This window comes from Calonectris borealis, chromosome 18 (assembly GCF_964195595.1).
Source record: "Calonectris borealis chromosome 18, bCalBor7.hap1.2, whole genome shotgun sequence".
NCBI classification, from domain to species: Eukaryota; Metazoa; Chordata; class Aves; order Procellariiformes; family Procellariidae; genus Calonectris; species Calonectris borealis.
This window is the reverse complement of record NC_134329.1, coordinates 6,948,021-6,962,439: the sequence shown is the minus strand read 5'-3', so window position 1 is coordinate 6,962,439 and position 14,419 is coordinate 6,948,021. Positions and strand designations below refer to the sequence as shown.

At 47.8% G+C, this 14,419-nt stretch overlaps 1 protein-coding gene across 2 annotated transcripts; it reads right to left on the bottom strand.

The window, feature by feature from the left end:
* Positions 1–530: 530 nt before the first annotated feature.
* KCTD10 (potassium channel tetramerization domain containing 10) lies at positions 531–14,350 on the bottom strand. 2 transcript variants are annotated; one of them, XM_075167548.1, is made up of 7 exons: positions 14,246–14,350; positions 12,390–12,603; positions 7,589–7,758; positions 6,679–6,768; positions 5,920–5,972; positions 4,992–5,187; positions 531–4,380 (listed from the first exon to the last, which is right to left on the bottom strand). In XM_075167548.1, the coding sequence occupies exons 1-7, from the start codon at positions 14,333–14,335 to the stop codon at positions 4,162–4,164; spliced, it is 1,032 nt and encodes a 343-aa protein (XP_075023649.1). In that variant the 5' UTR covers positions 14,336–14,350; the 3' UTR covers positions 531–4,161. The 2 variants fall into 2 exon arrangements, with proteins under 2 accessions (XP_075023649.1, XP_075023650.1); XM_075167549.1 differs by having other exon boundaries at positions 6,679–6,765.
* Between the last annotated feature and the right edge of the window lie 69 nt (positions 14,351–14,419).

Genomic DNA, 14,419 nt, shown 5'->3' with positions numbered 1-14,419 from the left:
TGCCCCCTCTTAAAGAGGGATGTGCTGGCTTGGTGCAATCCAGTTCAGAAGAAATGAGTCTCCTGCTGCTGAAGAACCTTCATCTCTACCTACAGAGCTGGACTCTACTCACTCAAGAGTGTGGCAGGCACTGCTGTTCCTTGAGGTGTCTTGGGGCAGGTACAAGGGGAGAGGGTGGAAGACAGGAATTCCCTCTGCTCGCTGCTGCCTGGAAGCTGCAGCTGTATTGCCACTCCGTGTTCATAGCGCTTACTCTGCTGCCTCATGTTGAGGCAAACTTGCGTAGCTCCAGCTTGCTTTGTGTAGGCTGGAACTACAGCCTGAAGATCCTTGACTTGCTGCCTTTAAATCCTGGGGTCTGCAGAGTCCCGAGAGCCAGATCGCTGGTGCTTCTGCCATGAGCAGTGCCAGGAGGTAAAACCAACAACCCGGGGGAGGATGATCTCTGGTATTTCTTCCTGAAAGCTCCTTCCAGCTCCATGGACCATGAGGACAGCATGCCTCTAACAAGTAATAAAGCGACTCGCATGTAAATATGAAATATCTTCTAATTTATTGTGTTATATTTTTAAAAAAGTACATATCGCAAACATCAACCATACACGGAAATCTAGCTTAAGCTTTTTTTGTGCATAAGTATAAAGTGGGAGGGAATGATTGTACAGAACAGATGAATATGCTGCTATTGTCCATGAAACGAAACTACTCCATCAAGGCTGAAAGGTTCTGCCTACCCTTTGCTCTAAGGTAAGACTGGAGCTTGGAGCCTCCTACAAGGGCTCTAACCAGGGCCTGTCCTGCAGCAGGTGGAGCTCAGGGTGGGATCCAAAACCTGCCCTTATGGCAACAGAGGAGCAGCTGCTTTGGTGCTACAGCTACACTGATACAGGTGGGAGTAAACACCCTCTCAGGGAGCTTTAAGTCAGTGGCTGGTGGTCACTCTTGCCTCTACCGTGCAGCCCTAACTGTATTACAAGCTGCAGACTGTGCTCCAGCTCTTCTGCGTTGTGCTGACGGACAAAACCGCTTCCACACGTAAGATTTTAGTCAGCTCTGCTCTACTGTCACTATTAGTGCTGGGTTTGTGGTGCTGGAGAATCACAGCAGACAGGTCTGCGCTCTGCTAATACAAGGTAGTACCGGATAATCTAAAGAGCTGCTTGTGACCAGGCCAGCTGCCCTGTACCCCACCTTCACCTGAAAGCTGTAGAGGCAAAACCATTTACAGTAAAAAGGCTCAAGAGCTGACAGCATTTGTGCAATGGCATTAACTAAGTCTCTCTCCACAGACCAAGGACAAGCGGCCAGTAGGTAAAGGACATGCTAACACAACAGCAGTACATCTTTACTACACAACTACAGCACGCAGGGGGTTAAGTCAGGAGTGCGTTAAGGCAGAGTCTGCCCATAAATGCAGTAACAAAACTGAAACTTAGACTCTCCTGGAGTGACTTACTAAACCAATAGCTATACAAACCGCTGTACAAAGATTAAAAATAATCATCCCCTGTTTTTTAAGAACTTAGTTTGCAAAACCTGAAAGAGGAAATCCTGAAGCCAGTTAAGAATCTATTTACAGAGAAGTTAATCACATGGATGTGATCTGTCAGGTGCTTAGCACTGGTGTCAACACGTCGCCTCCTGGAGCTGAACCTGCTCTTGCACCACAGGATGCGACTGGATTTTGTTTGAGCAGCCAGCACTGGGTTGCTGGAGTCTCCCCTGCGCTGTATGGGGAAAGCAGGTAGTTCAGCACAGCTGAGGATGAGGATGGCCTGTCCCTCCTATCTCACAGGAGGGAGCCAGCTCTCTAGCGCTAATGAAGCAAGCAGGGTTTGCTGCAGGACTATCGGTGTATTCTACAGTAATCAGCTGGTGTTTCCTTTTCACCACTGATGGCCGGCGGGAGCACAGTGGGACTGCTGAGATGTGGGAGTTAGACTGAAACATAGTACAGGGTCTAGACCCCTTCAAGGGCGGTAGGTCTGTTACAGATGCTCAGAAACCCATAAACAGCCCAGTAACGTGCCAGTAAGTGTCAAAGTACGCAGTGCTGGAGAAACAGCAATTCAGAGGACTTCCCGTCCACACTCCCCAGCTTATCACATAAGGAAGTTAAGAAGGGAGAGGCACTGCATCCTTCACAACAACAATCTGCACTATGGACTTCTACAAACACAAAGTGTGTTGCAAATGTGTAAGTACAGGTTAAAATAGAAGCCTGTAACTGTCAGGACACAGCTGAAGCTGCAGAGCTACAGTATAAGAAATACAGGTACAACAAGTTACAGACACGAGCTGTCTGTAACTCAGAAAAGTCTTTGGTTACTAGAAAGATGACCTCAACCTAACTTTGAAATCTTTTTAGCTTTACTTGATGATCCAAAATTGTACCACTGAGCAAATGCTTAATACTTTATTTTAGCTTCTACAGACAAGCTATACATAGTTTGGGATGTAACTGCTATTTGAAATAGAAGCATTGGCGTAATGTAGCTGGTGATGCTGACAACACCTTTGGTTTTTAAAATGTTAACATGCCATTAACAGCCCTGAGCCAGGAGTAGGAATCCTTGCAGCAGGAAGTTGGGAAAAAACAAATAACCACCTCACTGAGGAAGAGGAACATGGAGCTGCTGCTCTCTCTGAGATGTCTGGCCATTAAGACCAGTGCTAGATATTCCAGATAAAGGGTCAAAAAACTCTAGAATAGGCCAAAGTACTCTGGTGTCTGCCGAGGTGCCAGCCTGATTGCGAGTTTAAGACTTCCTCCATCATGTTTCTCTCCCTCTCAAGATTTGTTACATTAACCATTACAGCTGTGGCTCTGTTCATTATCCTTTAGCATCCAGTCCTATTGAATAATACATGATCTTCCACTGTAATTGTTACTTGACTCCACAATAGGCAACAAGAGACGAGGAGGTAGATAACATATTCATTTATAATAGAAAAGTACTCTTGGAAAACTAGACTACGTAGGTCTTCTCTACACAACATTTTAGCTCTGCCCTTTCACACACAGCTGCCATTTCTGAAAAGACTCGGAATACAAAGTCAAGGAATAACTGCCTCTGGGTCACTGCCTACTCCTCTTCCCCATGGTACTCGCGCTGCAAGACAATGCTCCTGTATTGGTTACAGAACTGAACTACGGCTGCTGGCCCCCTACCTACGCTAGGCTGGCATGGAGTGTTTGAACCTGTGATGGCGACTGCTTTACCTGTAGTAAAGAAAGCGCAGCCTACTGACCTGCGATCTGGGGGAAAGAAACGCCCCAGCTGAGACCCGGGGTCAGGCAGAAGTTCTACGCGCTAACTGGTAGCAACACCACCCTAAGGAAAAGCATAACGTACAATTTGCTCCTGATCCTTCTTTTGAAGGAATTTTAACATCTTCCACCCTTGAACTGCACAGATAAAGCAGGGGGGCCTCCACAGTTCAGTGCTGTAGAAGCTCCACCGAACCCTTCGGGGAGCAGGTCCCGAGAGCTGCAGGGAGCCACAGCCAGCCACCCGGCAAGCCGAGCCCAAGTGGCTCCCACTGCTCCGAGGGGGCTCCCTCTGCCCCCAGCACTACAGGAATCTAGTCAGCACGTGTCATTTGTCCTCCTGGGAGTCGCACCGAGGCACTCCTGAGCTACCGACCCTGTCACCTACAGGCCTGGGAGACAGGGAGCTCTGCAGTAGCTCTGGTGTGTCTGGATCACTGCGTTTCTCCCACGCCTGAACGCCTAGGAGGAGACAGGGTCAATGAGTGCCTGGAGGGAAGGTACATGGCTGACTGACCTTTTGTTTGTTTGTTTTTGTTTTGTTGTTTGTTTTTTTTTTTTTTAAAGTGCAGGATAATTACTAAAGCCAAAGGAAGCCAGCCCTCTTCCTCTCTAGCCACAAAACAGCAAAGAGTGCTAAAAATCCAGGGCATTTCTCCAGGTGCTCAATAGGTCCTTACAGTATCTATCGTATGCCCAGTAACCTTATTTATTCTTGTCCTAGAACTACTGCATTTAAATACCCCAAATAATCTAGTTTGTTACAAAACGTAATTTACAGATTTTGCTGAGCAGAAGTTAAACCACCTGGTGCTCTGCTGCAGATAATCGATCAGACGAAGGGCAGCACCTTCCAGACAGAGCTGCGCAGTCTGCGGCTGTCGCTCGGCTCACTGATGCAGGTGGGCCCTGTCATCCGGACGTTTAATATGAATTCTTCGCACGCGTTCAATGCGCTCTCGCTCCTCATCTTCATCTAAGTGATGGGAGCGGCCAGCTGCCCCTCCTGTGGCTTCCAAGAGCGCGTTGTCAGGTCCCCTCCCGTCCTGGGACTCGTACAGCAGAATGTTCAGTGTCTCCTCGTAAATGCGGGCTTCTGGGAACTCCACCTGCCCACCCAAGAGAAATAAGGTCACTCTCAACTATCGCCAGTCACTGCAGGCACCAGGTTACCTCATTTTTAATTCCTGATACCCTTCTGTTTTCAAAATTTCTTAAGTGGACTCTAGCCATAGAAATCCCTTCTAGAACAGTCATTTCTGTTTTGTTATTTGCTTTCAGCTTTTGAGACCCAGCAACCAGGTTGGGGTTGGTTTTTTTTTCAGAACTGGCCTGCCTGCAGGGCAGACTCAGACAGATTTCTCCTGGGAAAGGTAAGAAGGCACAGGGAAGGCATGCCACTGCTCACCAGGACCTGGCTTTACACAGGGATGTAAAGCAAACTTGGTTAAATGCACAAGTTTCCCTAAAGATAAAGAACTGGACTGAACTTGCATTACGGAATATCACAGTTGCCGTGTTAAGTGCCACAGCCAAGCAGTCCCCACCCTAACGAACCCACAGGATGAGCTCCACTGTGCTGCTCCCGTTTTGAATGGCATTGATTATTCTATAGAGACGCTAAACAATGGAAGGAGTGTTCAAAATGGAACAGATGTCAGGATGCCAGTCTGACAGCAGCTGGGCCTGTTGCTGGAAGCATTCAGGGATTTACTCGTACCTTTGTCTGTTTTTTCTCAGTAGCATAAACAATGGAAGTGCAACAGACTTCGGCAATCTTCCGCCCCTGCCCGTAAAAAGACCAGCAGCAGATCTCATCTCCAATCACATCTTTTATAAAGAGCACTCTCCCGTTAAACCTCAAGGACAGCTTATCGAATAGCTCAATGTTCTTCAGCATGTTGTCGTCAGAGTTGCTGTGAGAAATGAAGGCAGGCAGCAGTCACGTTAGGGTAATTAAGACAGCGCACAGAATAGAAGGGGGGTGCGGGCAGTGAGCATTTATGGGCCCACACGCCCAGTTTCCTTTGACTTACTGTGCCTCTACCAAGGTAGTGTTTACAGTTGGTGTCCAGGACTGCAGTGGATAACTCATTTGACTAGTACAAGCAGGAAAACCTGCTGCTGAAGAAGCAGTAACACGACATCAACAGTACTGTGAATTACACTGTCCACGGCTATTTCATTTGTGTACAAAATTCTATCACCCAAATGAAACCATTCCTAAGCTCAAGCTCAGCACCAACTGGACGGAAACAGCGTTATGTCATGAAACATATACAGACATAAGGAAAGGGTCCCAGACTTGATGATTTTACCACTTACTGCGAACACCGCACCATGGAAGGCTTCCTGTATGCAACTAAAGTGCGGTAGCCCATGGGGAATGCAGGCCAGCAGTTGGCCAGGAGTCTCTGCCAGCTGCACCTAAGTATTAGAACAACTCCTCTGGCACAGAAATGGCACACGCTTAGCCTTTCATTGATGACAGTAGGCTCCCTTCTGACTAAAGTTTGAAATTAATTGGGAAAAAATTGAGTGCATGCCAGCACCAATCTGTCATTGGTTCTGAGTGAAGAAAAAGCAAATGCTTATCACGGATATTAGTCTATAAAAAACTTCAAAGAAGTCCAGCTGAAGTCATTTACCTGGTGTAGGAATATTTGTTGTTGCTTCTGTTATATAGCAACTTCACTGCTGGCTGTAAAAAACAAACCACAGATCAGTCACAGGAAGTGCAGTAAGAGCTGGAATCTCCACTCAGTCCAAGACCCCACAGCAGAGAAGCTGCAATACGCTATGACACCAGCAGGCCCGAGCCCAGTGGGATTTTGTTGTTGTTGTTACTGTTGTTGCTGCAAAACTGTCATGCACGGGTTGGCAATGGGGCTGCGATCCCTTCTGACCCCCTCTGTGACTAGAACATAATCTATTCTCACCCGCCCTCTGCCCTTTTGCCAAGGCTAATCGTTATCACCAGCACCCTCCCCTCCGCCTGCCACAGCCAGCAGGCTTCCAGAAACAGGAGTCATCGATTCACTTTAGCTAAAGAAAGTGTGTGTCGTTAATAACCAGAGTGGACAAATAAATGGAAGATCTAATAGCCCTGAGGATCTGCTTGATCAGCCTGCTACTGCCTACGCCCTCTATTTTAATACCTTACGTGGAGAAACACATGGCCAGGCCCAGCCTGAGCAACATTTGACTTTTAATTCGGAAGAAATGTTTAGTCTGCTGTAGATTTTCAGTGCTTTGCAGCTCAACAGTTGAAGTCATGTATTTTAGGGTAAGCCCACTGTTGAAAACTAAAGACCATTTTCTAAAGAATACTTGGTCAAGGGCCCATGCAAGCCTGGGCCAGCAGGTCAGCACCCTCCCCGGCCACAGCGCAGCCTCGCCTCCCTTACCTTGTTAGAAGTGGCTATAAGTTTTTGCTCTTCTTTGGAAGACGTGATGACTGGTACCTTGCAGAACGGTTCATATGCATCTTTGTTCTGCTGAAACAAGAATCAAACAGCAGCTGAATGTAAATAGGCCTTAGGGCACACTCATATTAACTGGGAAGGTCCTGCAGATTCTGTGCTGAAGAGCTCAGTGTGCAATCTGTGGCCGTTTCTGGTCCATGCTCTGAACCAGGCTGGCACTCCAGCTACCAGGTAGAATTCCTCTGGGACCACCTGAGATATTCATTTCTGCTCTCTACCACTCTGCAAACACAGGGACTGAATGTTATGCACCTATTTAAATGGAATGTGGCTTCACCCAAACAGGACACCAGTAACAGTGGCTTCAAACCTAGGGTGAGCACTCCAGAGGAAAACAAAGAACAAAGCAGGACTCCCAGCAGCCTGTGGCTACCGTGCTACAAGAAGCTGTTCTGTTCTGGCCAAAGGACCTACCCCATTCTGGTTCACGCTGGAAGAATTAACTCCTGTCACAGAGCTCGTGCTGATGACGGATCATTTCAGCATGCAAGACCCTGACGGCAGCAGAGAACACAGCAGAGGAGCCAGGCTGCTGCTCCTTGCACGCTCCCAGGAGTCAGCGGAGGGAAACTGAGCAACTGTTTATCCCTCACTGTAACTGGGTGGCACTAAACGTTGAGAGCGACTCAGTACGTTTTTCTGGAGATCAGATCTCCAGCAGATCAATGACATGAAGTATTTCAATTTCATCCCAGCCTCAAAAAGACACCAAGTGGAGACCAGCAGAAAATCTTGCTCTGCCCAGATGCTGCTTCCACCCAGAGCAGCCTCCTCTTCTCGACCCCTCACTGCAGCCAGAGTAAGCTGACTCCTCCTCAGCTCTGCGACCTACCTGCAAGGCTGCTTGGCACTCGTCCACCAGCCCCTGGACCAGGTAGTACTTTGCTTCAGCCAACAGCTCTTCTATCTCCCTGCGGCTCTCAGGGAGCGGCACAGCCCCGTCGCGCAGGTAGTTCAGTATCGTCCCAAAATGTTTTCCACAGCGGTCGATCAGGATCCAGCCTAGGGACAGAAAACGACCAGAGTAGAGCAGAAGCAGAGGCAAACGCAGCGAAAGGCCTTGGCACTGGCCTGGGACTGCTGTACCAAGCAGGTTCCTGCCAAGAGAGACTATCTCCAGTTCCTTGCTTGAGCTGGCGAGCAGAGGAGCAAAAAGCACAGGGAATTTATCGTCTCCTTCTGCGTTTCAAGTGCAGAGTATGTGGGAGTAAAGTGGGAAGCTCCCTTGTTTCTCATAGTTCCCCAGTTATTGACAAATAATTAGCTGAAACAGAGGAATGAATAGTTCTCATTCTCAAACTAACCAGTTCTGTTCTTCTCTACTCCTAAAGCCCTGACAGATTATTATTTTCTTGCCTTCTGTCTTAGGGCCCTGTTACGTACATGTGTGGCTGTTTCTTACAGACAGCTTACTAGAGCCAAGCAGATGTGACTGTCTAAAGGTTGTTTCAGCTGAACACAACACAAGGACCCACCGTGATCCACCATGATCCACCATGATCCACCATCTCCAGTAGATGTGCAAAAAGGTCGGCAAGAGCAAGGCAGCACAGACGCAGCACAGTTTGCCAGTGTCATGGCAAACACTGTTTCAGTCTCTATATTCCCAAAGCGCATTAATTTGGTAGAACAAAGTGGTTATTAGTACAATGTCTTAAACTGCTGAAGGACATGACGCGACAGCATGCGTAAGCAGAATGTAACATACAGCCCCTGCCCTGGAGCTCAGCAGCGCTGCTATGTACTGACAACGGTGTGAAGAAAAGAAAACAGAGCTACAACCGAAATGCTTTCCAGTTAGCTGGCGATCAAAGGATCTGCGCTTCACCTCTCGTTGCCAGTCTGTTGCCTGAATCAGGCCGGACCCTGAGAATTGTTAGGCAATGTTGAGGCTCGAGTTTCCATAAATGAACAGATGGCCACTCTTACGGGCTGCAGCTCAGGAATGCAGTGAGGAAACGCTTGTGGGGAAGGAGTCATATTTTGGACAAATAAGGAAAGTAGGTTAAGCAGACCCTGTATGCTCTGCATGAATGGAATTACTAGTAAAGTCTGAACATTTCGTTCAATTTGGAAAGTGAACACAGCCCTTTCATGCTGTTCTGCGGAAAACTGAGACACTCTCCAGCAGTTCACTACAGGCTTTCCATCTCCCTCGTTACCCTGCTGTCTACAAAAAACACAATGTGTGCTCGCAATTGTAATTTTACAGACTGTAATAACAAACGAGAAAGCTGGAGGCAGAAGAACTAGAGACAGAGAAATCAAAGAACAAAAGACTGATCCAGGCTAATGAATACAGTATACCTAACCAACCAGAGCAGAAAAAAGCCCATTTGTCAATGCAGAGCTATGTAAAGCAAGATCTCCCATTTTAAAGGGAAGAGGAAGCACAAGACATGGTAATAAACAAGGACATCCATATTCCACAAATACAACCGTTGACAGAGTTTACTAGAGTACACCAACATGTAGAGAAGTAAAGGGCAGGCTGAGAGCAGAATTGTATCCCCCAAATTCTTTGTTATCATCTCTGCTGTGATTCCCTCTGTAGGCTGTAAAAATCTGCTGCAACTTTATGTTTACAGATGGTGAAACCAAAGCAGAATTGCTCACTTTCATGTGGAGAGGGGATGAGAAAATATTTCGAGCAGCATTGCAAAATATAAGTGAGTGCTAAAACAGCTTTCAAAAAACCTTCTGTTTTAACCAAACAGCCAAGCGTGCAGCTAAAGCGAGATGACTCACAGGAAAGCGACCCTGCTGCCAGTCACGGCTGTGCACAGCCTAAGAAGTGGGTTTCAGCTATAGTCATTTAAAGCCATTTTTTAATTGCAGTGTTACAAGAATGTCCTCTGATCCATTTACTGAGGTAGGAATACATAATCCATGAACTGTATGTACACACATTAGACTTTTAGGAAATTAATCTTTTGTTTTACAAGAACTCTAAGGGACAGCATCCAAACACTCAAACTAAACCAGATGACATTTTCTGACCAAGCCTTGACAGATTAAATAGTAGCCTGACACTGAAGACTGCCTGATGCTCAACAGTCTTACTAGCAGCTGAATGAAAAACATGCATCTCGATGAACTGGTTAACAGCAGTGGGGAGTGAGGAAAAAAACCACACTGCAGAAAAGAAAATTGGAAACAGATGGATGCACCTGGAAAACCCACATCCTTCTATCTGCTCATTACCATAAAAATAAAATTTTCAAAATATGCCGATTTGCTACAGTTCATGAACAATTTCTAAGCCAAAAATAATCATCTGCCACCCACCACCAGAGAACTCCAGTCTTTTCTCCTGCGGCCCAACTAACAGCATGTTGTAATTGTTAAGTTTGAGAAAGAGCTGGGGAGATGGTGCTGGGGTCAGAAGAATGCATCTAAACAAAGAGGAGAGGACCCCGTGTGACACTTTCCACAGACTGTTTAAAAACTTTACTCCTTCCAGTTTCTCCACCAGTCTGGCTTCTTTTCCTAAGAAACACTTTGTTTTGTGCCAGATTTTGGGTGTGACCAATTAGCAGTATTTTGAAGAATTTCAGATAAAAAGAGTTTCCTTTAACAGCTATAATGCTATTGTCCCAGTTTCCAGCATCACGCCAGGCAAGGGGAGATAAAGCAAGAACTACTGCAATGGGAGTGTCTCAGTTACAACATACAGGAAGTATCAAATTCCTATTAAAACACAAACTGGCTAAACGGAAGAATCCCACACAGACACTGTGGGATTCACAGCAAAATAAACTTGTGATTTTATGTCTCAAGCATGACATTTTAGCAGATTAAGCTCTAGTTACCCTCATATTACCAGTAATATTGTCAGCTGCTCTCCAGCAAAAAGCACCTGCGCTTACACAGACTCCGAGCCTCGGGAACGCGCTGTACCAGCCCTCCTGCGGTACCTGCCCAGGACACCCGGAGGAAGCGCTGAGACCACCCCAGGGCACGCTTCCAAAATTAATTTGGAATTTCCAATCCGCTTCCAAACTGAAGGACTTCAGAAGTCTTGAATTATCAAATTTTGTGAAACACAGAGCAGCTTTAGGGAGGGACAGGAGGATACTTTTGGAGTTGCCTGAAGTTCAGCAGCAAAGGGAGAGGTCTTCAATGAACTGGTTCACAACCCTTCCGCTAGAACATCCCTCCAGTCTTCCCAGTAAGGGTGCCGATTCCCATTTGACAGTGGTTTTTTTTTTCAATTTGACCCACAGGCTGGCTTTTTTATGCAACCTGCACAGACCCATGCGAGGTAGCCCAGAGACCCTTTGCTCTGGGCCCACAAACCACAGCACCTGTTACTGCTTTACAGCAGCTGAAACTGGCAAAAAGCACGGTATAACACCTGGAACAATGCGCCTTTTTTCCCCCAGCTTAAATATAAGGGCTTCTAGCTAAAACAGGAATATTCAGATCATTAGGTTGTATTTTTCACTGTTTTTTTCCTCCAAATCCACTTCCTCCTATCTCAAGAAAGCTTATCACAAGAGCCCTGCTAAATCCATCACTTGTTCCACATATTTTAGGTTGTGCCAGAATAAATATAGACTATTCTAAATACAGACTATTCTAAAGCATTCAAAACTAAGTCCAATTCATCTAACCACGTACTACATTTTCTATGCTTTCAGAAAGTTCAAACGAAATTTTCAAATAATTAACTAGTCACGAAAAAGGTGTTTTGAACCTTTAGGCTCAGCAATGCAGTAGCTATTGTTAAAGACAAGGTATGCAAGCCCATAAAGAGAGTTATGGGCAAAATGTCAGCACATAAATAGAAAGCTGTGCTTCCAGTTAAACTCTGTACATGCCCACAATAACAGAATGCTGATATAAAACTATGCTACCAGTTGCAGTAATCACAAACACATTTTAGCTATATTATTAATTTAAACTAAATGTTTTAAAGAATCTCAGCAGAAGATAAAATCAACGTCTCTTGTAAAGAAGTGAAGTGTTTGAGCGCTGCTCCATTAGAAGACTGTGCTTTGACATACTGCACATTCCTTCTTTTCAGAGACATTTAACGTGGAGAGACCCATTTGCTAGCTCTCTCCTTTTATTGTCGGTAATACTATAGCAAATTTTCTAAAAATTTTGCAACTGGTTGTGTCTTAGTGAAGCCATCAATCAATACTCTCACAAGAAAATAGTTTCATTTAAAAAATCAGATTTTACCTCATAACACCCCCCTCAGTCTTCAGAGCAAATTTTATACTTGTATTTGAGGTAAGGAAACAAGATGAGGGAACTGCCTTCTGAGGTTCAAAGTAAATAGGCAAGTCCTGACTCATAGTTTCTTAATCACTATCCCCACCATTTTCCATACGCTTAAGAGCTCTAGCGTTAGTATTTCCAAAGAAAAAGATGTGCTATCTGGGCCTGACAGGAGCTTTGGGACTTCTTATTGTCCTTTTGTTGTTCAGACAACTATTCAAGTCATACACGTCTTTTGTTCTGCATCTTTTCTCAGTTGTAAAAGCTACGAGTTTTGACATTTTAATAAAATGTAGAAATATCTGGGCCTATGCTGAGATGTTCCTCTCCGTTCTCTAACATTTTTCTCCAACCCCTGAAGAGGAAGGAAGCCGGTGCGAGGGACGCGGGGAGCGGCCCCTTACCTTCGCTGTCCGTGAGGACTTCCATTCGGCCACTGAACATGGCTTTGAGCATGGTGTCCTGCTTGGTCAGGGTCTGCATGGTGGTGTAGTAGAGGGCACCGCCAATGTTCAGCTTGACATACTTGGAGCTCGGACTAGTGCCTTTGAAGGAGGTAGTGCGAGTCGCAGCCGCCGGCACTGCTGAGCTCACCACACTTTCTCCCGACATCTCTTCCTGGAAGCAAAGAGTTACCAGTTAGACCTGCAGTTCCACTGCATGGCACCCAACTTTGTGTTACCGCCGGTTATTTTACACAGAAGTAGTCATAGATGTGCTGGGCACTATCAGCCTCGGCTCCTCTCTGCCTCTTTGCAAAGTTCTCAAATGTTTTAGACGTTTAACTTCGTCTTCTTTCTGAGAGTGACATAAACCAGCGAAAGAACGTAAATCAACTCAGCCAGTGAAGAACGGTGTGAAAGCTGAGCAGCATTTTACACTGCGAAAGCCAGTGCTTTCCCACAAAAACTGCATTCATTTCTTTCACAACTTCTAAAGCTTAAGTTCTTACTTCCTGAATAATCTGGTATGAAACTGGGCAATTCCCAATACACAGAGCCTGAGCAGACGATTCCTATGTGTTAAAATGCAGAGTATTTTTGCACAGATTTTCTAGAGGCTTTTTTTCCTTAAAGCATACACGGCTCTACAGAGAGCACACACAAGCTTCCCACTCTCTTCCCTGCACTCCCACATTTCTCAGCACACCAGAACCCGATGTCCAACATCCCTCACTACTTCTGCCCACAGTCCCGGGACAAAGTGGACTCCAGTCAGCTAACGAGGTCACACGCTGTAACAGGAACACGTTAGCTTAGCAACACAAATGCTCCAAGAGCTGCTAACGATAAATCCTTAATCAAGCTGCGTCTCTGTGGTTAACTGTTTTGCTTCACGGCGTGAGAGGATGGGATGATTAATGCCCCGCCATCTCAGGCAGACCCAGGTCCTACAACCTTGAGAGCGCGCTGGCTGTCTGCTGTACTGAATGATTTTTGCTCCGCTCTCATGAAAAGCGGAACTATCAGCCAGCAAATCTGAACAGTAGTTCAGAAATGTAGTGACACGTCCAGATTGTATTTCACAAGGTGAAGAAGCGGGATGGCCAGAGATGGCCACAGGGGACCATTCCCTCTGTTACGGAGCCTGCCCAGGGCTCTCTGGAGCGCAAAGGCACCAGCCTCAGCCCCACGCTCAGGCTCCCTCCAGCAGCTGAATGCTCAGCCAGGAACCGTGCCCGGGGTCCCAGAGAGGGATCCGGCCCTGCGCACCAGGCCGCAGCCCAGCACCCTGCCACCCACGAGGCACAGAGCCGTGGGGCTGCACCCCGAGCCCCCCAGGCCTGCCCTCCCCAAACCACGCCAGCCTCTGGCCAAGGGCCGGCCTGGGAGGACGGGACCCTCCCCGCACACATGAAAACCAGACGGTGCGCACCCCGTCTTTTGGGAGCCGCATCCCACCCAGGACCCCCGTACCTGCTCCCCGCTCCCTAAGCGCCCCAACCTCAGGGGCTGGACCACCCCCGCACTCTGCAACCTCTCCCCCCTTCCCAGCCCCCCGCCCCTGGGGACTGAAACCCCCCAAACCCCGCACCGCCCCCACTCCCCGCGCACCCCACCCCGGGAGCCGGATCCCCAAATCCCGCCTCACCCCAACCCCCACAGGCCAGCGCCCCCCCTCCCCGGGGAAGGACGCCCACCCGCGCACTCCGACCGCAGCTGAGCAGCCCCACACACACCCAGGCCGCCCCAGCCCCCCACCCCCGCGGCCCTGAGCCCCCCAGCTCCGCCCGGCCCCCGGCCCCCCCGCGCCGCCTCACCATGAACGGCGCAGCGCAGCCCCACTGACCGAGCGAGCGGGAGTGCCGGGGCGGGGGGAACTTCCGCCCCTCCGGCGTCACTTCCGCCATGGTCGGGGTGCGCCACCAAACCCTTCCGATGTTCCGCTCGGCCTCCCCAGGCGGTGCTGCGATGCGCTCCCTCCTCCCGGGAGG